Below are 20,771 nucleotides of genomic sequence, written 5' to 3'. Positions count from 1 at the left end.
TGGCAGATATTACTCACTGAACACCTTCTCTAATCCACCTTCCTACTTCTACTAAAATCAAAACACTCCTATGGCCCAGCCACCCTGGCAGATACAGGTGCCCAGATGGCAGAATTGTGGCCAAAAGTCTTTCGTGAATAAGACAAAGTCTTGAAAGAAAGAAGTTTTGTTCTCTTTGCCCTTCTTCCTTCTTCCTGAGCCACAGCAGCCATTCTGTGACCATGAAGATGAGGCAGCAGAAAAAAAGAAGCCTGATTTGTTCTTTGATGATAGCCTTGAGTAGCTGTACCAATCCCGAATCTTATTATAAAATGAATGATTAAATAAATAAATAAACCCTTACCTGTCTGAGCTATTGTTTATCAAGTTTTCTGTTACAGTATAATGCATTTCTGTAGAGATAAAAATGGGATAAAAATAAAACCTACTTCATGGGTTGCTGTGAGGACTAAACAAGACAATGTGTATACAGTGTCAGGTTCATGGCCGGGCACAGAGCAAGCATCAGTAAATGGTGGCCCCTATGTTGGTGCTGCTGAAGAAGGGAAAACCTGCCACCTCTTTGGCAAGGAAGTCCCAGGATGGAACACTGAGGGCAAGAACAGGGTGGAACGGGCCCTACCTCGATCACTGAAGTCATCAACCAGCACAATCTCGGCAATCAGTTCCGGGGGTGAGCGGTTCAGCACACTGTGGACGGTGCGGAGGAGGGAGGACCAACCCTCATTGTGGAAGGGGATGATGATGCTGGTGTTGGGGAGCGTCTCGAGGTAGCGTTTTCTGTTGCAGCTAGAGGGAGACACGGGGGACAGGGAGAGGAAAGGTTCAGCTCTCATCTTGCCAAGAGAACTCAGGCACATGTTTTGGTCAAATGCAAATCCCACTTCCTCTCTAGCATTTAGGGAATGAGTGAAAGCTGGAGACACTTCCATCACTCCAGAACCTTCTTCTACTTGGCATCCTGAAGTCCTGCCTCCAACCCCTGTACACACAGTACACGGGGATAAGTACACAAGACCCAAAACAAGGGCAGCCAGTGCTGATGGAGCTGCACGGGGGTTCCATGCTTCACATGCATTACCTTGTTTAAGCCTCAGTCGTGATAGGAACATGGGTGCCCATCCTCACGACCCCATGTGGAGGACAGCCCTTCAGCAACTCTGGCCTCTCCCACCACCCCTGCACATTCCTTTCCAGTGGAGGAGAAACCATTTATCTATGAGTTTGGAAGTATAAACTAGGCTTCACTGGCTCAGCCCCCCCCCCCTCTTTCCCTCTCCGGGCTCTTCCAACAAAGGGCACGTTTTCTCCTCCGCTCTCCACCAGCCCCATGTAAGCCTCAGGGTGGGAGGCCCTGCGCCTGCGGGCCTTTCATATCATTGCAACACCAAAAAGAATTACCGCAATGCCTTATTATCACGGAGCATCTAGTTGGTGTTCAAATTTCCTGGATCTTCTTGTGTCTTCTTATAGTTGGTCTGTATAAATCAGGATCAAGACGAGGCTCATACACTGCCTTTAGCTGATATGTCTCCTAAATCTCTTTTTTTCTTACAATTTATTTGTTGAAGAAACGGGGTCATTTGTCCTATTGGATTTCCCACAGTCTGCATTTTGCTGCTTGCCTCGTTGTGGTTCTCTGAACGTTTCTCTGTCCACCCTCCAACCCCCAGTTCCTATAAACTGGGAGTTAGATCTCGAGGCTTGACCTAACTGGATGAGACATTCTACCAACCTCTTCATAGGTGTGAGTATCCCATGGGAAATATGCAATAGCCAGTTGTCTTTCCTTTTGTGATGTTGGTGGCCATTGATGAACCCTTTATTTCATGGGGGGTTTGCAAAAATGATGATATCCTAATTCAATCATTCTTCATTTACTAGCTGGGATACCTTTATCATGCAAAACGACCACACCAACTATTTAGTTATCCCAAAGTATAGGAAAGACGGCGTAAATTCTTGATTCTTTGTTTCCCAGTTTTTAGAATGACTTGGTTTCCCAGAATCCCCCAAAGATGGCAATTAGTGGTTTTCATTATGAATTCATAAATTTTAACATAAGTAGTATGTCTCAATTCAGTGTAAGTATTATTCTTACTGGTTCTCAAATAAGCCCATTTTAGCCCAAGGGAGTCTTCTCAAGTTGGCCCCTCGTCCTTTGAAGATAACCACAGAGTACTGATAGCTTCTCTACTTTCTGATAAAAGACACCAGAAGATTCTCCAGGCTTAGCTTGAACACCTCCTGCCCTATCTTGGAACCAGCCATTCTGCCAAGGAGCCCTGGCTCCTGAATACCATCAACACCCCCACTCAGACCCTGGGCACGAAGGGCACTCAGTACTGCTGGCTTGGTTGTGGTTTCTACATCTTCACAGCGGCCGGAGCTAGAAATATACTTTAATAGACACATCATGAGTTTATGCTGAGATTTTATATTTAATATTTAGGATTAAAGTTTTACTAAACTTCAATTTTATATTGCATCTCCTTTTGTTGAGATATGATTCACATACCACAAAATTCACCCTTTTAAAGTATACAATTTAGTAGTATTTAATATAATCACAAAGTTGTACAACTACCACCATTTTCCGACTCTAGGACATTTTCATTACCACTAAAAGCAAGTCCACCCACAGGAGCAGTCACTACCCATTATTCCCTTTCCCTTGTCCTCGGCAACCATTAATGCGCTTTCTGTTTTCACATATTTGCCTATCCTGCACATTTTATATAAATGGAATCATATAGTATGTGGTCTTTGTGTCTGGTTTCTTTCCCTTTATTCTTTTTCATGGCACAATACTATTCCACTGTATGGATATACTGCATTCATTACTGGATAGACATTTAGGTTGTTTCTCCTTTTGGTTATTATAAATATGCTGCTATGAATATCCATGTACAAGTTGTTGTGTAGACATATGTTTTCAATTCTCTTGGGTAGATACTAAGGACTAGAATTACTGGATCATAAAGTAACTCCACGATTACCCTTAAAAAAACTACCAAACTGTCTTCTAAAGCAGAAGCACCATTTTACATTCCTGTCAGCAATTATGAGGGTTCCAGTTTCTCCACATATGCTTACCAACTCTTGTTATTGTCCATTCTTATAATTATAGGCATCCTAGTGGGCATGAAGTAGTATCTCGTTATTGCAGTTTTCTAATTGTATTCTTCTTTGGAGAAATGTCTAGTAAATACGTATTTCACTTTTAAGTTGTTCCTCGCTTGTGTGTAGAAATGAGCTTACAATCTTGCTGAACGCATTTATTAATTCTAATTTTTGTGTGTGTGGATTTCTTAGGATTTTCCATATACAAGAGAGTGTCATCTCCAAATAGAGATAGTTCTGCTTCTTTCTTTCCAATTGAGATGCCCTTTTTCTTGTCTAATTGCTATGGCTAGAAACTCCAGTACAATGTTGAACAGAAGTAGCAAGAGCGGACATCTTTATTTTGTTCCTAATCTTCAGAGGAAAAGCTTTCAGTCTTTCACCGTTAAGTAAATGTCAGTATGGAAGTTTCACAGATGCTCTTTACTGGGTTGAGGAAGTTCCCTTTTATTCCTAGTTTGTCGAATGCTTTTATCATGAAAAGTGTTGGGTTTTGCCCTGTGCTTTCTGTGTCTACTGAGATGACCATATATGGGTTTTGTTCTTTATTCTATGAATATAGTATTGGGTATATTACATTGATTAAGTTTTATATGTTGAACCAGCCTTGCATTTCTAAGTTCTATTTGGTCATGGTGTATACTCCTTCTTATCTGTTGCTGAATTTTGTTTGCTAATATTTTGTTGAGGATTTTTGCACCTATATTCATCAGGGATATTGGTGTGTAGTTTTCTTGTAATGTCAGTCTGGTTTTAAATATTTTATCTCTTTCGCTAAAAATCTAGGTTTTTAACATGAACATAGTTACTTACTTTTTTCCCTACAATATATAAGTTTCAGCAAAATAATATCAATATTATTGCTAACAATGATTATAAAAAATATAAGATTCCTTTTGTCCTTCATTTCTCTCTATCTGTGGAATCTATTTCATTAGGGATATTAGGAGGTTTCCCAAGGGCCCAGAAGAGGCAATCTGAGGACCAGGCAGACTCAAAGGGAATAAGAAAACTGTCACCCTTGTATCCAGAAGTCAGTTGAGGTAGGTAGAGTAGCAGTCCCTGAATATGTCCAAGCCTTAATGCACAGAGGCTGTGAACACATTACCTCACATGGCAAAAGGGACTTTGCAGACGTGACTAAGGTTAAGAACCTTGAGATGATGATTTTGAGAAACCTGAATTATCCAGGTGGGTCTAATGCAAACTCAGGAATCCTTCAGAGCAGAGAACATTTCTGGCTTGGTTAGAACAGTGAGAAGGAAGGAATAAAGATTTTAAGTGTGAGAAGGACTCGACCCAGCCCTGCTGGCTTTGAAGATGGAGGAAGGCATTGTGAGCCAAGGAAGGTGGGTGGCCTTTAGAAGCTGGAAATGGTCCTCAGCTGATAGCTGGCAAGAAAATGGGATTCTCACTCCACAGAACTAAATTCTGCTAACAATGCAGAAGATCAAGATTTCCCTAGAGCCCCCAGAAAGGAACATCCAGCCAACGCTGTGATGTTGGTCCAATGAAACCCAAGTTGGACTTCTGACTTACAGAACCGTGAGAATGATTTTGTGTTGATTAAGCTGCTAAGTTTATGGTAATGTGTTATGGCTGTTAGAAAACTCACACACAAGGAGTCATCCTAGATACCCTTCGCCTCGTATGTAAACATCATTTGAAAACATTTAAAAAGGGAAAGATTTGACATGGAAACCCCCATGAGTCTCACATGGCAGCAATGGGCTGGAGTTGACAGCAGGTGCTCTTGGGCCCTCAGCTCCCTACACTCCCCAGTTGTATGCCAGGGCTGCTTCCCCTACTCTTGCTACCTCCGGGCGCCTGGAGACATTTGAAGTTGAGAGCCCAGAAATAAAAGGCATCATGGGTGGGAGCTCCACAAGAATGGTAAGAAGTCTGGGGGGCAAATTTGTGACATCTGGGGCAATGAACGTAACAGAATCTCTCCTTTTGTATGGCACTGCAATTCACTGTTTAACTGTCAGAAGGTGCCCAGGTCTCTTGGCAACTTACTTTGAAATGTATCAAAAATAAAATGGATTGATGGAGGGAAAGAGGGATGGATAGACGTGATCAAATGTAGAGGAATGTCAATTGCAGAATCTAAATGGTGGGAAGATGAACTTTCAGGGTACAATTCTTTCAACTTTTCTGTATGTTTGATAATTTTCAGAAAGAAATATTGGCCCTGGCTGGTGTGGCTCAGTGGATTGAGTGCCAGCCTGCAAATCAAAGGGTCACTGGTTCGATTCCCAGTCAGGGCACATGCCTGGGTTGCGGGCCAGGTCCCCACTAGGGTTGCTCAAGAGGGAACCACATATGGATGTTTCTCTCCCTCTCTTTTTCTCTCCCTTCCCCTCTCTCTTAAATTAAATATATAAAATCTTTAAAAAATAAAATAAAAGATTTAAAAAAAAAGAAATATTGGTGGAAAAATTGGGTCAGGGTTTATGGTCACCTGAGTGTCAAATTCTCTCTGCTAGCACCAACAGAAGCTGGGGTAGAGGATTAAAACTCTGGGGGGATTCTGGCAGTGAGCTCAGTTCCAGCTGAGTGAAGCAGACTCCTCTAATTCTGGCAGTCCAGTTCTGATGGACAAGTCAGTCTCTCTCTTTCCCCTCGGGACCTCTGGAATTCTCGCATGTCCTCTCTTGCTCATCCATCTGGCTGCACTGTTTTTATTCAGGCTTCATACAGCTCTTCTCCGCCCCTTTCCTCACTGCTCTTACCCCTTTGGTCATTTCAGCCAGCCTTCTCCAGCTTCATTATATCAGCCCTCACAAATAAATGAAAGCACCTCTTCTTAAAAATCTCTTCCCCTTAACTCAATTGAGTCCTCTGTGGCCAAGAAAAATAGGCAACATTTAGCTTTCTACAAGAAGTCCTGCCTTCCATCCAATTTCACAGGAGGCTTGCTTGCTTGAAGCTGCACTGGGGTGGGGGTGGGGTGTGGTTAGCTGTAATAAATTGCCTGGAGTCCAAGGGGTGAAATACAATAGAGCTATTGCGCAGCAGAGAGCCCAGGCTCTCTGAAACCCCAGAGCTGGACCCCAGAGCCTGCCAGTAGGTAACGCGTCAACACCATCACATAGTGAGGGAGTTAAACAATGCCACAGTAGACTAAATAGACTAAATTCACTTCTAATTTAACCCAATCATAGAATTAGAGATTATTCAGAACTCGAATAAAAGGTTTGGCTTGAATCACAACCCTGAACGTGTGCCTTTTTCTTCTTTTGGTCTCCTCTCTTTTTCTCCCTCTTCTATTCATCTATCCACTTATTTACTAAACAAGCACAAAACGGCATTTTGACTTTTGCCGTGTGCACCAGCTAGTAATTTGATCCCAGTTTAGCAGAGGCTCTTTGCTTAAATGGAAAAAAAGAAAAATGTGTGACGTGCTAAAATGAACCCTTCCAGTATCCAGGACACCAGGTTCTGCAGACCTGCCTACACGCCATCTTCCTGTTGGGAGTTTGTGCAAAAGGCCCCATTTCTCCGCCCCTTATTAGGCCTCGGATCCCAGCAGACAGAGGAGGCCTGGGGGTGGTGGATGGAAGGCCACCACCCAACACAGAGACCTCCCCATCTGAGCAGTGCCCTTTAAGACCTGCCTGCCTGTTGTGTCTTGAGATGACAACACTGGACAGTGGCATATGCCCAGTTCCTGTGTGTACAGTAAACACAAAGCGTCCCCTTGCCAATGCCTCCAGAGGACTGTGGTCTCCAGGAAGGGGAAACTAGGGCACTGCTCCCAGTGAAAGAGGCTGGCTTGGCTCTGACCCGACAATAACCACCTCCCCCTCCCCGCACTTCACTGTGCCTGACGGCATACAAAGCACTCTTCTCTCTCCCTCCTCTCATCCACACCAACCCCTGGGAGGGAGAGGACCCAGGGAGTGCTCCCCCCGTTTTCCACATAAGGAAAACAGAGCCCAGAAAGGTGAGTGGCTTGGATCCAGGACTCAAATCTAGATATTATCTATTTAAAATAACATTTGTGTGTGTGTATTTCTTGATGACAGAAGTGGTAGTTGCTCAGTGTAAAAAAAGTCTAGAAAACACAGAGAGACTGAAGGACAAGTGATACTGACAGCGGCACCTGCCCAAAGAGGACACCCGGGCTGGCCTCTGCGCTTTTCTCTGAACATGTATCTGTTTCTACAACCCAGCATCCAAATCTTTGTGCCTTCCCAGGTGCAGCACGGCTTCCTGAGACGCCTGGAAGACACCCCGGCGGGCAGGATCAGACAGAGCGATGCCCTCCCAGAGGTCACAGCAGGGACACGGTGACGCTTCCAGCACACATCCATCTCAAGGACCCCTCAGCTCACTGTTTCTGGCCCCAGATGGCACCATAGAAGAAACACCTGTGGAGTTTCAAACCTTCCAACTAAGACTTGAGGGAGAAACATTCTACCCTTTGCACACGTACTCCCGGCTTCACGGCCTGATGAGGTCCCTTCCCAACAGGGCAAAGTTGAGTCAGAGGCATGCAGCCTGAGGACAAAGAGGTGTGACACACGCTGAAACAGTGACAGGGGTGCAAACAATACCTGTCAATAGGGAAAGCTTACATAAATGTGAAAAATGCAATCTATAGAACACTGGTAAGCAGTTAAAAAATAAGGTAGAAGATGACCATGATGATAACGGAAAACATCTGTAAAGGATGTCCATTATGCCCGGGGATGCTCTAAGCACTTTAGATGCATTAAGTCACTTAATTGTCCCACTGCTCTTAGGAGCAGGGACTATCATTGCCGTCAGTACCAAGAGGAAACGGGGGTAGAGAGAAGTTGAGTAAGCTGTTAAGGTCAAATAGCTGGTAAGGGCTGGTCAACAGCATCTGCCCTTTATACATATTATATTTTCACAAGGATAATGTATCCATGCTAGTAATTACATAAGCAAAAAGAAGAACAAATAGCTCAAAAACAAAAACTGAGGGAACTAAGTAGGAGTCTGAAGCCCTGGCTTCTAGCTCCTGCTCTGCCATGTAACAAAGCAAGTCCCCTCTTCTCACTGGATCTTATGTCAGTGAGGGGCTGGACGGATGTGATGGGCAAGTCTTGCGTGCCTGCTTTGAACTCCTTCTCCTAGTCCTGTATTCCCGTTCTTTTGGTAACAGCATTCCGATTTTCCTTAGGGAGTCTCCCACCCCTCGTTTCCGGAAGATTTGTGGGGAGGTGCCTGCCTTTTCTTGAGGGTGGGCAAGGGAGCCTGGCTCAGCCAATCAGAGCATTGCAGGTCCCCAGCCACAGTGATGGGTTCAGGGCTGGGCATCTGTAAGTCAGGGTAAATCTTTGCCGAGACAACTGGGAGAGAGGCAGGCTCTTTTCTGCTGAAACCCAACATGGGAGGGTACAAGTCTGGCCTGCCTGGGGCCCCCATGTGGACTCTTCCCTGTCTTAAAATGGTTAACAGAATAGAAAACAGAGCCAGAAGCTGGAGAGAGAGGCTCCTGCTGGCATGATTTAGGGACCTGAATCCAGCTGAGGCTGAAGCCAAGGTCTACTCCTGGCCTTTTCAGCCACATGAACCAGTATATTTTCTTTTCTTAAGTCAGTTTGAGTTAGGTTTCCATCACTTGTAACTAATAGAACCCCTGCTGCTGTAACTGGATGGTCTTTAAGCCCTTTCAGTCCAATGAATCTGTTTGGGACCTAATGATGGCTTCTGAAGGCCAGAGGCAGAAACTACTGTTACCCAGGAGTTATCTCAGCCTGAAGGGCGCAGCCGCTCTTTCCTGCTGCAGGACCAGAACTTTGCTCAGTCACCGACTGGGAGAAAGTGGCCTGGGCTCCGGGCTGTGGTGGGGGACAGGAGGCAGCAGGAGGGCTAGATGACTGAGCTCATTTGTGACAGAGCAGCCCCCAATTTACTGTTCCCTAAAGGATTCTGAGCTCTCGGGACACAAAGATGAACCTCATATACAGGCCCTTAAGATGCGCCCTCAGGGCTTCCTGATGGCAAGCTAGAATATACAAGAAGTCAAAACCAAAGGGAAGCATGGCAAAAACCTTCTCTCAGAGTCAACTTTGTGATAGAACAATCCAACCACTTTGAAGGGAACTATAAGCTCCCTAGGATGGGACACCATCCACAGGCCAAACTGAAATGCAAGTCAACCGAATGAACAAACCCGACACTGTACATGCCTAAAGAACTAAGAGTGCTCTGGACCTGGGTTCAAATCCTGACTGCCACTCTGTAGCTGTGAGACCACAGCAGGGTTCTACCCCTTGCCAAGCCTCAGTTTCCTTATTTGTGGACGGGGATGGTAACACCATAAGAATGTCATGAGAACTAGGTGAGGCTATACGTTTAAAACAGTCCTGTGGAGGCAGAAGTAGCTAGCTGTGTCCTTGGAGAGGGGTCAAGGGGGAGAACTCACAGCAGAGAGTGCTCCTGACTTCAGCTCTCTGGGACTCAGGGACAGCCGTCCCAGGAAAGGGCACATGGCCTCAGTGAGGCTCAGATAAGAGTTCTGCTCTTGCAAACACGTATCCCACTCTCAGCCCCCAGGCTTCAGCCAGCTCACGGCTCAAATTATTCTCATTTGCTTATGCCCGCAATCACTGGTGTATTCAGGGCATGTTTACTGAGCACCTACTATGTGACACACTCTGTACTACGTACGCCCTGGGATTACAATGGTGAGGAACAAGCCGTTGTCCCTCGCCCATGGGATGCAGAGTTGAATGGAGGAGCAAACAAATAATATAAGCAGTAATAAATTATGATAATTTTCCCTCTTTGCATATGAGTGTGAGGTGAAAATAGAATGAAAACGGCCTGGAAAGATGAAGAGTGAAGGCGTTGTGAGTGGCGCACCCACATGCCCAGCCCTGTGCCTAACAGATGCGAACAGAGGAAGAACGGTTGCTGGGTTGGTTTGGAGTTAGAAGGGTCTAGCCCAACCCCTCTGTTTTCCAAATGAGGGGGTAAGGCTTAGCAAGGGGATGAGACAGGCGCTGGGTTCTCTTTAACACCGTCTGGCTGGAGTCAGAGGGACTGGATGATGAGTGTGACAGTTTGAACCTGGGCTGACATCTTTGCGAAGGTCCTGTTCCAATCAGGGGAGGTTTTGCCGAGAGCCTGCTGCACTCAGCTGCTCTTCCCTCTTCTCAACAGACAGGTAAGAGAATAACAGAGGTTTATTAATATTAATTAGGCACCTCTGCACCAGCAGTTCATCATCAGTTTCTCACCCCCTTACCTGCACCAGGGACTTCAGATCAAGCAGTTTTTAAAGGATCTTGGTTGTGCTGTCTTTTCTTCCCCTTTGAACTCACATTTTGGAAACCCCTTTGTTCAGATCACATCTATCTTTAAGACAGGTGAAAAAACAACAACAAAAAAATGTTAAGAAGCCCACAGCAAAATCTGACAAGTTTCTTCACCCAGCTGTCCCACGTGATAAAACTGGTCCTCCTGCAGATCCAACAGGCAATGCATCCCACTTGCTCAAACTTTAACCATAGGCTGACAGCAGGAAGGAGGGACTCCGGGAATCAACACGGTCTGCCTGGAATTGCCAGGATGAAATGGTAACTGTGACGACCACACCTCGGATCTCAGTTAGACGTCAGCTGCCAGGCAAATGTTAGGAGAAATGGGCTTTCATATCAAGCTTCTTAATGATTCGCGAAAGAGGAGAAAAGAAGCAACAAAGATGTAAAGATATGTGTTCAAGGATGCTTTCACCGCTGTTTCCTGAAGCAAAGGCCGAGAAACAACCTGCCTGCTGTACCTGTCTGCCCGTCAACAGAAGAATGGTGGAGTAGATTGCAGTCCTGTGGAATATTACACAGCTGCTAGAGACACCTTAGAAACGTGGCCACCATACTAAACAAAGCTACTTATGGAATAAAAAGCTATTTATAGAATAAAGTAAAAAGCCCCATTTTTGTGAAACAAACCCCACCCCCAAACCTCTTCACATGTCTATCTATGTTGCATAAACAAAGGAAAAACTACAGAAAGCTAAACTGTTACCACTGACTACCTGGGCAGATCTACGAATGGAGAGGGGTATGTATATGGTGGGGGGACTACTGATTTCTCCCCCCACCATATACACACCCCTCTCCATTCCTGGAAAAGGAGGCTTCCAGTTAGGAGGGAATTAGGTTCTGCTCCAGGTAAGACTGTTTCTAAACTAAGCTGCTCATCTTATGTTGCCCTTGATACCATCTTAACGAAGTGAGAGAACTGATAATCACCTTTATCTTCCAGTCATCATTCTTTCTTTACTTAAACCCTTTCAAGGCCAATAGCACTCACCAATCAAACTCATCTCTGTAGCCAGTTTTACTGAGTGCTATGTATCTGCTCCTGGGCAAGCATCTATTACCTTCAGCAAGGTAAAGGAAATGCAACATGAGCAGTCTGCTGGCTGTGTCCATTTATCCAGCCGTTCCTGCCTGCAAGAACTTTCATGCACAAAGGATGAGAATTTAAAAACGTCTCTCCCTTGAAAATGGGGGACATTTGTAACAGTGTCAACAATACATTTTTTTTTAAAGAAATATATTGACTACAAAGCAAAACAAAAAACCAAAACCCATCTCCCTCCTTCTCTGTGAGGAATGGGTCTCAATCTGGGCACGATGCAGTACAAAGAGCACATGCCTGGATCAAGGTTTGAGTCCTCTTTGCCTTCTACTGCTGTGTGAACTGGAGCAAAGAGCTGAACTTTTCCCAGGTTCAGTGTGTGCATCTGGAAAATGGAGCTAGCGAACCCCATTTGATACATTTCAGACAGGCTGGAGTCACCGAGAGCTGTGATAATGTTTTGGTAAACGAGGAGATAATGTTGAGACACAGAGGATGAAAGGGATCATCACACAAAACCTCGAAGTGGGAACAAGTGAGCCGGGGCTGGTAAAGCACTCAGCACGATGCCTGACTCATGAACACACGATAAATGGGAAACGTTACTATTAATGGCGAGCACAGCATCCATTTCTGTTAGACTAAGAAAATGCATCTGTTTGCAGAAACGACAGAAACCTCAAACCACATATCAGCGTATGTGGGTGCTGGGTGGTTTCTACCCACATAAATCGCTGGGACACATGCCCATTTGATTCTTAGTCGACAGGTAGCCATTTTTGCTGGTAAGCCAATTTCAACCCAAAGGCTGAATTCAGTGAAATCCATTTTTAAAATTACAGAAAAGAACGTGATTTGAGAAATTTTAGTGGCTGCCATTTTATTTTAAGGCTTATGAGCACCTTTAAATCCCAACATTGGGTCCGAAGGATCGATAACTGTTGTCTTGAAAGAAAGACCGTTGTTCAGAAAGGAGTCATGCAATTTCAGAGAGCCGATTTCAGGCTCCTGAAAAACCAGGGATGCTCCAAAGAGACGTGGACTTTTTCCTTTCACAGCTCACTGATCATTCAGGCTCCAAGCCCCTCTTTCCTCCCCTTCCCTCTCCCCACACAACTGCCTGGCTAACAACTTCTCAAACGAGGTAGTCTGCATCAACCACGTCCTGGGCAGCTCTGGCCGCTAATCTTACCCTGAAGTACTCCATTCAAAAAGTGTCCAGCAAGCTCACTCCACCACATGACTTATGGTAAAAAGGGCGAAAACTGCTAATATGTACAAAACATGTCTTCCCAGCCTATTGCTGCTCTCCGGAGGGTCTGACAAACCTTTGGGCACTGTGGGCGTGCAGTGGGGGAGGGGCGGGCCCGAGGCTCCCGCCATCCGTCTTCACTGCAGATGGTGGGCACCACCCTCGCCTTGCCCGGAACACGGCACACAAATGCCACCGGCCATGCCACAGACCATGGCTGATCTTGGGACTTGCTCAGATTTACGTCTGTTATGCCTCAGGCATTTCTTGCTATTTGAGGAAAGCGAGTTAATTAAAACCACAATAAAAACACAGCAATCAGCAAAGGATCCTGTCACCATTTCCATTTTTCACAAATGGCACCATTCATTCAACTGCCTACTTGACATAATCACTTGGATGTTTAATAACGTCTTAAACTTGACTGAAGGGAAAATCTTGATTTCCCCCAAACCTAGTCTTCCCAAAGACTTCATTCCTGTAAACGGCGTCTCCCAGTGGCTCTGGCAAAAACCTTGCTGTTATCCTTTGACTCCTCTCTTTTTTCACATATCCACACTGCCTGGAAGTCAATCTTGTTGTGTCTAACTTCTAGAAGGTGGCCCCTACTACTCTGTGTCTGCCACCGTGGTCTGAGTCACTGCCACCTCCCTGCCCTGCTGTATATACGCCCTAACTCTTCCCCTGCCTCCACCCCTGGCTGCCTACAGTCTATACTTAACATAGCAACCAAAGTTCTTTGAAAATGAAAATCAGATCATGTCGCTCTGTGCTCAAAGCCCCCCGGGGCTTCCCATCTCCTTCACTTTGGTAAAAGACAAAGCACACCATGGCCCTGACCACCCCAAACACCTTTCTAGTGCTGCTTCTCATCATTCTCCTCCTGGCTTACTGGTTTCTGTAAGATAAGTCCAGTTCGCTGACCTCAGGGCCTTTGCACTGGTTTCCTCTGCCTGCAGGGCTCTTCCCCCAGTGAAGTGCCCTGCTAAATCCCTCATTTCTTCTTATCTCTCTTATCAGAGAGGTATTCCCTGACCTTTGGACGGAGGTGGTAGGGACCACACACCCCGTTCCCATCATTTTCTCTACCCCTTACTGTATGTCTTTTTTTCCTAGATTACTTATCATAATCTGAAAAACTAACATATGTATTGTTTGTTTATGACCCCCCCAGTGGGCTGTAGGCTCAAAGAGGAAAGGGCATTTTGCCTATTCAGTGCTGTTCCCCTGGGCCTAGTCCACACCGTGAGCACCCATGGTGGGCACACAATAAATATTTGCTGAATGAATGACTTGCAGAGACAGTTTCAAACAACTAGTAGGTTTGAGAGCTTGAGGTCTCTTCAACGCAGAGACTGACACCATGTCATTTTAGTGCAAATGAGTAGAGGACGGCTGCGTGTCAGGTAGGCTACAGCTTGGGGGTGGAGTGGGAAAGGACACTCTAACACAAGTACACAGTGGCCTTAGGTTAAGTTCCCAGTTTAATTGGCCCTGGACATATACATGAAGTGGCCATGCAGGGCAGGAGCCTAAGGACATAGGCAGCAGCTCTGCCAACAGCTTCCTTTGGTCCCCAGTGTCCCCAACACGGACGCATGGCTGGCGATGCCTTCGAGCTCAATTTCTGTTACACCGCCGGCCTCTCTTGCGCAGGCTTCCATCACCATTCCTGAAGATTCCCCCTATGCTTCTGGGCATATATGGAAACATCAGGCTTTCCTAGGTCTCAAGCCCTCAGCATCACCAAGGCCACATGAGCCTGGGGGAAGGTGGTGGTCCCTAAATAGAACCTCGGCCACCAGCTCTCCTGGGCTCAGGGAGCGATTGCCTCTGAGTGATCTTGCTCCTCTGAATCCTGGCCCTTGGATCCAGGTGATCTAGATGCTGCAGTGGTTGCCAAACCATAACAACAAATCCATTTCCCACTGAGCTCCAGGTACAACCTGCTGAAGGTGCACCTGTGTGACTTTGGCCACAGGTCACCCTTCACACATACCACACCACACCCCTTGATTCTATTTGCTGATCTGAAAAAAAGTGAACAATGATGGTAATAACAGCACCTAACTAATCTCTTCATGATGTTGATCTGTGACATTCTTTTCTTGTACAATTTTTTGCATTTTGTCTGGTTTGGGTATCAGGGTAATGCTGGCTTCACAATGAGTTGGAAGGTACTCTTTAATTTTTCGGAAGAGTGTATGGAATTTGTGTTATTTCTTAAATTTTTGGTAGAATTCACCAGTGAACCCATCTGGGGCAGGGTGGTTCTTAAGTACCATATCTATTTCTTTGCTAGATATAGGGCTATTCAAATTAATCATCTCTTCTTGAGTAAGGTTTGGTAGTTTGCATCTTTCAAGGAATCTGTCATTTAAGTTGTTGAATTGATAGGCATAAAGTTGTTAAGAATATTCTTTTATCATTCTGTTAATAGTCACAGAATCTGTAGTTGTATCATCTCTTTTGTTCTTATTGGTAATTTGTTCTTTCTCTCTTTTTTTCCTCCTTATCAGTCTGGTTAGAAGTTAATCAATTTAATCGACCATCTCAAACAAACAGCTTTTGGTTTCATCGATTTTTCTCCATTGTTTTTTTACTCTCTATTTCATTGATCTCTGTTTTGATCTTTTTTATTTCCTTCCTTCTATTTATTTTGGATTAACTTACTCTTCTTTTTCGAGTTTCTTAAAGTAGAAGCTGGTGTCATCCATTTGGGGCCACTCTTTTCTAACATAGCCTTTGATGCCACAAATTTCCCTAAGGTACTGCTTGGGTGACATCCCACAAATTCTGGTATTATTCTGTTTTCATTGTCATTCAGTTCAAAATACCTTCTAATTTTCCTTTTGATTTCTTCTCTCACCCATCTGTTATTCATAAATTAGTTATACAGTTTCCAAACATTTAGAAATTTTAAGACTGTCTGTTACTGGTTTCTAAATTTTATTCCACTGTAGTCAGCGAACACATTTGGTAGCACTTGAAACTTTTTAAATTCATGGAGACTCGTTTTCTGCTCTAGAATACGGCCAATCTTGGTGAACATTCCCTGTGCACTTGAAGAGACTGTATATTCTGCTGTTAATGAACCGAGGGGATGGAGCGTTCTGTCAATGTCAATTGGGTCACAGTGGTTGATGGTGCTGTTCAGGTCTACTACATCCTTGCTGATTTTCTGTCATCTCGTTCCATGAATTATCGAGAAAGAAGTGTTGCAATTCCATATTGTGGCTATGTCTGCAACTCCCTGCAGTTCTATGCGTTTTTGCTTCTTGTACTTTTAAGTTCTATTTTCGGTGCATGAACATTTAGGAATGCTATGTCCTCGTGATGAATGATCCCTTTATTACTATGAAATGACCTTCTTTATCCCGTGTAATATTCTTTGTTATGAAATCTACTTTGATATTAATACACAGCCACTCTAGCTTTCTTTTAAGTAGTGTTAGCACGGTAGACCTTTTCTATCCTTTTCCTTTTAATTTGCTTGTATATTTCTATTGAAAGTGGGTTTCCTGCAGGCGGCATGCAGCTGCACCTGGCTTTCTTATCAAAGATGACAATCTCTGCCTTTTAACAGAAATGATTAGAGCTTTTACATTTAGCGTGATTACTGATGTGGCTAGGTTAAATTCCATCACCTTGGTACGTGCTTTCAATTTTTCTGTTCTGATCTGTGTTCCCTTTTCCTTTTTTTTCTGCCTTCCTTTGGATTACTGAATATTTTTCATGATTCCATTTTATCTCCTTTATTGGCTTATTAGCAGTAGCTCTTTGTTTTGCTATTTCAGTGCTTGGTTTTAGGATTTATAGCCTATACTTTTAAATTATAAAGTCTATCTTCACCACGTCACAAGTAGTACAGGAACCTTACAATAGTGTATTATTATTTCTCCCTTCTAATTTTTATGTTGGGATACATTTTACTTTTACATGTTTTAAACCCAACAATATGCTATTATTTTTGGTTACAGTCAAATATCTTTTTAAAAGATTTAAACAATAAGAGAAATGGCATATATTACCTATATAATTCCTATTTCCAGTGATCTTCATTCTTTGTGAATAAAGATCCTTATTTCCATCTGGTATCTTTTTTATTTTCCCTGAAAGAACTTCCTTTAACATTTCTTACATTACATCACAGCTGTGATTAATTCTTTCAGCTTTTTTTGATGTCTGAAGAGTATTTTTTTTGCCTTTATTTTTAAAAGATATTTTCATGGGATACAGAATTGTAGATTGGCAAAGATTTTACTTTTAGTAGTTAAAATGTTGCTACATTGTGTTCTTGCTTGCATTGTTTCCAATGAAAATTCTGTTATCCTTACTTTTGGTCCTCTGTCAATAATATGCTTTATTTCTCTATCTGCTTTAAAATTTTCTCTCTTCATCACTGGTTTTCAGTAATTTGATTATGATGTGCCTTGGTGTTTTATTCATGTCCCTTGAGATTCGGTTTCACTGTGCTTCTTGGATCTGTGGTGTATAGTTGTCACTCAATGTGAAAAACGTTTGGCTATTTTTCCTCCTCTCCTTATGGACTCCAATTACGTGAATATTCAACTATTTAAACAGTTTATTAATACTCTCCATTTTTTAAAATTATTTTTTCTTCCTGTGTTTCAAGTAGTTTCTTTTTTTTATAACATCGGATTCACTAATCTTTTTTTTTTTTTCTGTAATATCTATTCTACCACCAATCCCATTATATTGTATTTTTCATCTTACACACAGTTGGTTTCTTTTCTAGAAGTTCAGTTTGGGTCATTTCATATCTTCCATGTCTCTAACTTTCTGAACACAGGGAACACAGTTATAATATCTGTTTTAGCGTCCTGTACTAATTCTGGCACCTGTGTCACCTCTGAGTTGGCTTTGATTATTTTCCTCATTATTCGTCATGTTTCTCTATTTCTTTGCAGGCTCGATAATCTTTGGTTGGATTTACCTCAGTTGTTGCTGAATATTTTTGTTTTGTATAAGAATTTTTGAGGTTTGTCCTGGGATGCAGTGAAGTGACTTAGAAACAGTTTGATCCTTCTGGGTTATAACTGATGCTTTTTTAGTCTGGTCCAGAGAACTGTCCAGTCTAGGACTAATTAATCCCACCGAGGTAAAACTCTTCTAAGTACTCAATGCAATTCTCCACGAGTGATGAATGACGAGGGAAGAGGCACGCTTCCTGGCCTGCGTGAGAGCTTGGCAGTGTTCCCCTGAATCCCTTTGGATGGTCCCTCTCCCACCCTCAGGTAGCTTCCCTGCAGGAAGGAGCTCATCAGTACTCTGCTGAGTACACAGGGAACTTTCTGCAGGTCGCTGCAGCTCAATCTCCATGCAGCTCTCCCCTCTTCAGTACATCGCCCTGTGAACGCTTTGCCTCTGGTCTCTCTGGACTCCCAGCCCCATCAACTCAACTCAGGAAGTCCTCAGGGCTCTACCTGGGTCAGCCGAGCACCTTGCATCATGTCTTGAAAACTCTCTCAAGGCAATAAGCGCAGACCATGTATTGCTCTCCTCATTTGCTTCTCATCTCTTTGGGATTACTGTCCTTCACATCCTGGTGTCCAGTGTCTTTTTATTGTTTTCAGTTGTTTCAGGCAGGCGAGTAAATCTGGTCCCTGTTACTCCATCTTGGCCCCTAAATAGCATTTGTAATGTCTATGTTTACATTCGTATTGGGGCACCAATATTATTATTATAACAACTACAAATGTGGTTGGCTTTAACTTCCTGTACTTCCAAATTATCTTTTTTTGTTCAGAGTACATATATATTTTTTAATTTTAGTTTTTTATTGTTATTCAATTACAGTTGTGTGCCTTTTCTCCCCCCTCCCTCCCCCACCTCCACCCTCCCCCTTGATTTTGTCCATGTGTCCTTTATAGTAGTTCCTGTAATCCCCTCTCCTCACTGTCCCCTCCCCACTACCCCTGTCCTTTGTTAGATTGTTCTTAACTTCAATGTCTCTGGTTATATTTTGTTTCCTTTTTTTTTCTATTTATTATGTTCCAGTTAAAGGTGAGATCATATTTAATAAATGTTTGTCAAACCTTAACAGGCTATACCTTCCTCCACTGTGGCTCTTATAAACTGTTGGGGGCGTAAAGGTGCTCAATAGAATGTTACAGTAATACGAGCTTGTAAGTTCTTTTCAGGAAATTCAGCATGTACCATAAATTAACAAGGTTAATTTAACAAAAAGGAAAAAGCAAAAAGGAGCATGGACCCAGGAGTCTGGGAGACTTGGGCCTTTTATTGCAACAAAGAGCCCATTCGGGGTTCATTCATTTCTGGAAGCTAGCTAGCCCCACGGACTGGGGGGAGCAGTCGGGGTTGTGACTGTTTTCGCTCCCCTGGGGACAGTCTTTACATGGTAGAAACTGATCACCAACAGAGGGCTTTGCACAGGAACCTTCAGACTCAGGTCACTTCGGCTGCTAGGGCTCCACTGCCATCAGCTCTGTGCCCTAGAGGGGCCTCCAAGTACGGGTGGTTGTCAGGCAGCCCACAGAGCCCACCAGGGAGCCAGGAAAGCGGGCCAGCCCACCAGCCAACCTCTGTTTTGCTCCCTTGGCAGGAGGTGCAGAGGGCAGACCAGCTCAGAGCCAGCTGGCTGCCTCCCACAGGCAAGCCCAGCAAGGCAGGCCGAACTTTCTCGTTTCCATTCTCTGTGGCTGCACGCTCTCCAGTGAGGCTTCTGGTGGAAGCAAATGCAGCTGGCACAAACAAACAGCCCCTCGACCCTGTTCTTGACGTGCTGCTGCCAAAATTCAGCTCGGAGGAATAAAGGCAACATAAACCTCAGCTCCTGCTGGGGAAGTTGTTTAAGCTAAAAGAAACGGGAGGGAATGAGCAGCTCAACTGCTCTAATTTATTCACACATTGCTGCTGTCAAACTGCAGGAAAGTTCCCCCCTGGAAAAAAGGGAAAGCTCTTCAAGACATCTGTCAACTCATTTCTCAAAAGTCAGCTTCCACCACTGGGGATTCTAAAAAAGTGGGGGTGGGGGTGTTGTCAGGAGCTCTGGGTTTGGCAACATCTTTTGCTGTAAGTTGGATGCTGGCTGGGTGGGTGGGCTGGTAACAGAGGGGTCTGTGCTGTGCTTGGGCTCAATTCCCATCCACCCAGAGCAGGGGTTCCTTGCCTTATCGATGTCCTGGACCCCTCTGCCAGGCTGGTAAAATACATGGATGCTTCTGAGAACAGTGCTTATAATTCATAAAATAAAACAGACAAGATTATAAAGGAACCCAACTGGACTGAAATATAGTTATGGAAATAATAAAAAAATTGTAATACAGTAATAAATGTGCTTCTTCAGGAACACATTAAACCACAAGATGTAGCAGTAGTTCTAAAAACTACCTTCGCTTCAAAGGAGTGACGGGTGTCCAGGACATTCTGAGATACCTGTGAAGTGATGGGAAGGTACATGATTTCTTTTGGTGACTGTATCACAGCTGCTTTGCCGCCCACAGTCATCACTGCAGGGACCACCACATTCAGTTAGAGGTTAAAATAAAAAGGCAACTTTTTTTTCTCCAAGTTTATAAAGCCTCCTGAGTTTTCCCCATGGACTGCAGGACTCCTAGATTAAAAAGACCTTTCCTTTCCTCGGCTGCACATCTAATCGAAGAAGGAGCACCGCCCTGGGAGCAAGGGGGCCGGGCCCCTGTCCTGGCTCCACTTCTGGCCAGTTGAAGACTCACCCTGGTCATTGGAAAGCCTAAGACTGTGCACTGACTTGCCCGAGGCCTTTCCCCAGGCAGCTCTCTCCCTGCAGTGTCCTCCCCTGAGGGCTGGTGGGGGGATCCCGAGGTCCCGAGCATGCTCTGCCTACACCATGACTGGCCTCACTGTGGCCTACTGGCCTCCTCGCGTCTCTGTCCCACCCCTTGCACGAAGCAGTAATTATGGCTCATTTACCGCTGGGTTCTTGGTGTCCAGCACCGGGCTTGGCACGTTACTTATATACAGGCTGGGGCAAAAGTAGCTTTACAGTTGTGAGTACATGAAACACAGAGTTGTTCTTGTACTGTTA

General features: G+C 44.3%; 1 protein-coding gene across 1 annotated transcript in view; it reads right to left on the bottom strand.

The window, feature by feature from the left end:
* Positions 1 to 20,771, bottom strand: part of GALNT10 (polypeptide N-acetylgalactosaminyltransferase 10) — a 184,960-nt gene that overhangs the window by 75,258 nt on the left and 88,931 nt on the right. Inside the window, exon 4 of the mRNA XM_024576959.4 lies at positions 623 to 789. Coding sequence (XP_024432727.2) covers positions 623 to 789 — 167 coding nt within the window. The remainder of the gene's footprint in view (positions 1 to 622; positions 790 to 20,771) is intronic.

The sequence above is a fragment of the Desmodus rotundus genome, chromosome 6 (assembly GCF_022682495.2).
Source record: "Desmodus rotundus isolate HL8 chromosome 6, HLdesRot8A.1, whole genome shotgun sequence".
Lineage (NCBI taxonomy): Eukaryota > Metazoa > Chordata > Mammalia > Chiroptera > Phyllostomidae > Desmodus > Desmodus rotundus.
This window is presented reverse-complemented; position numbering and strand designations above follow the sequence as displayed.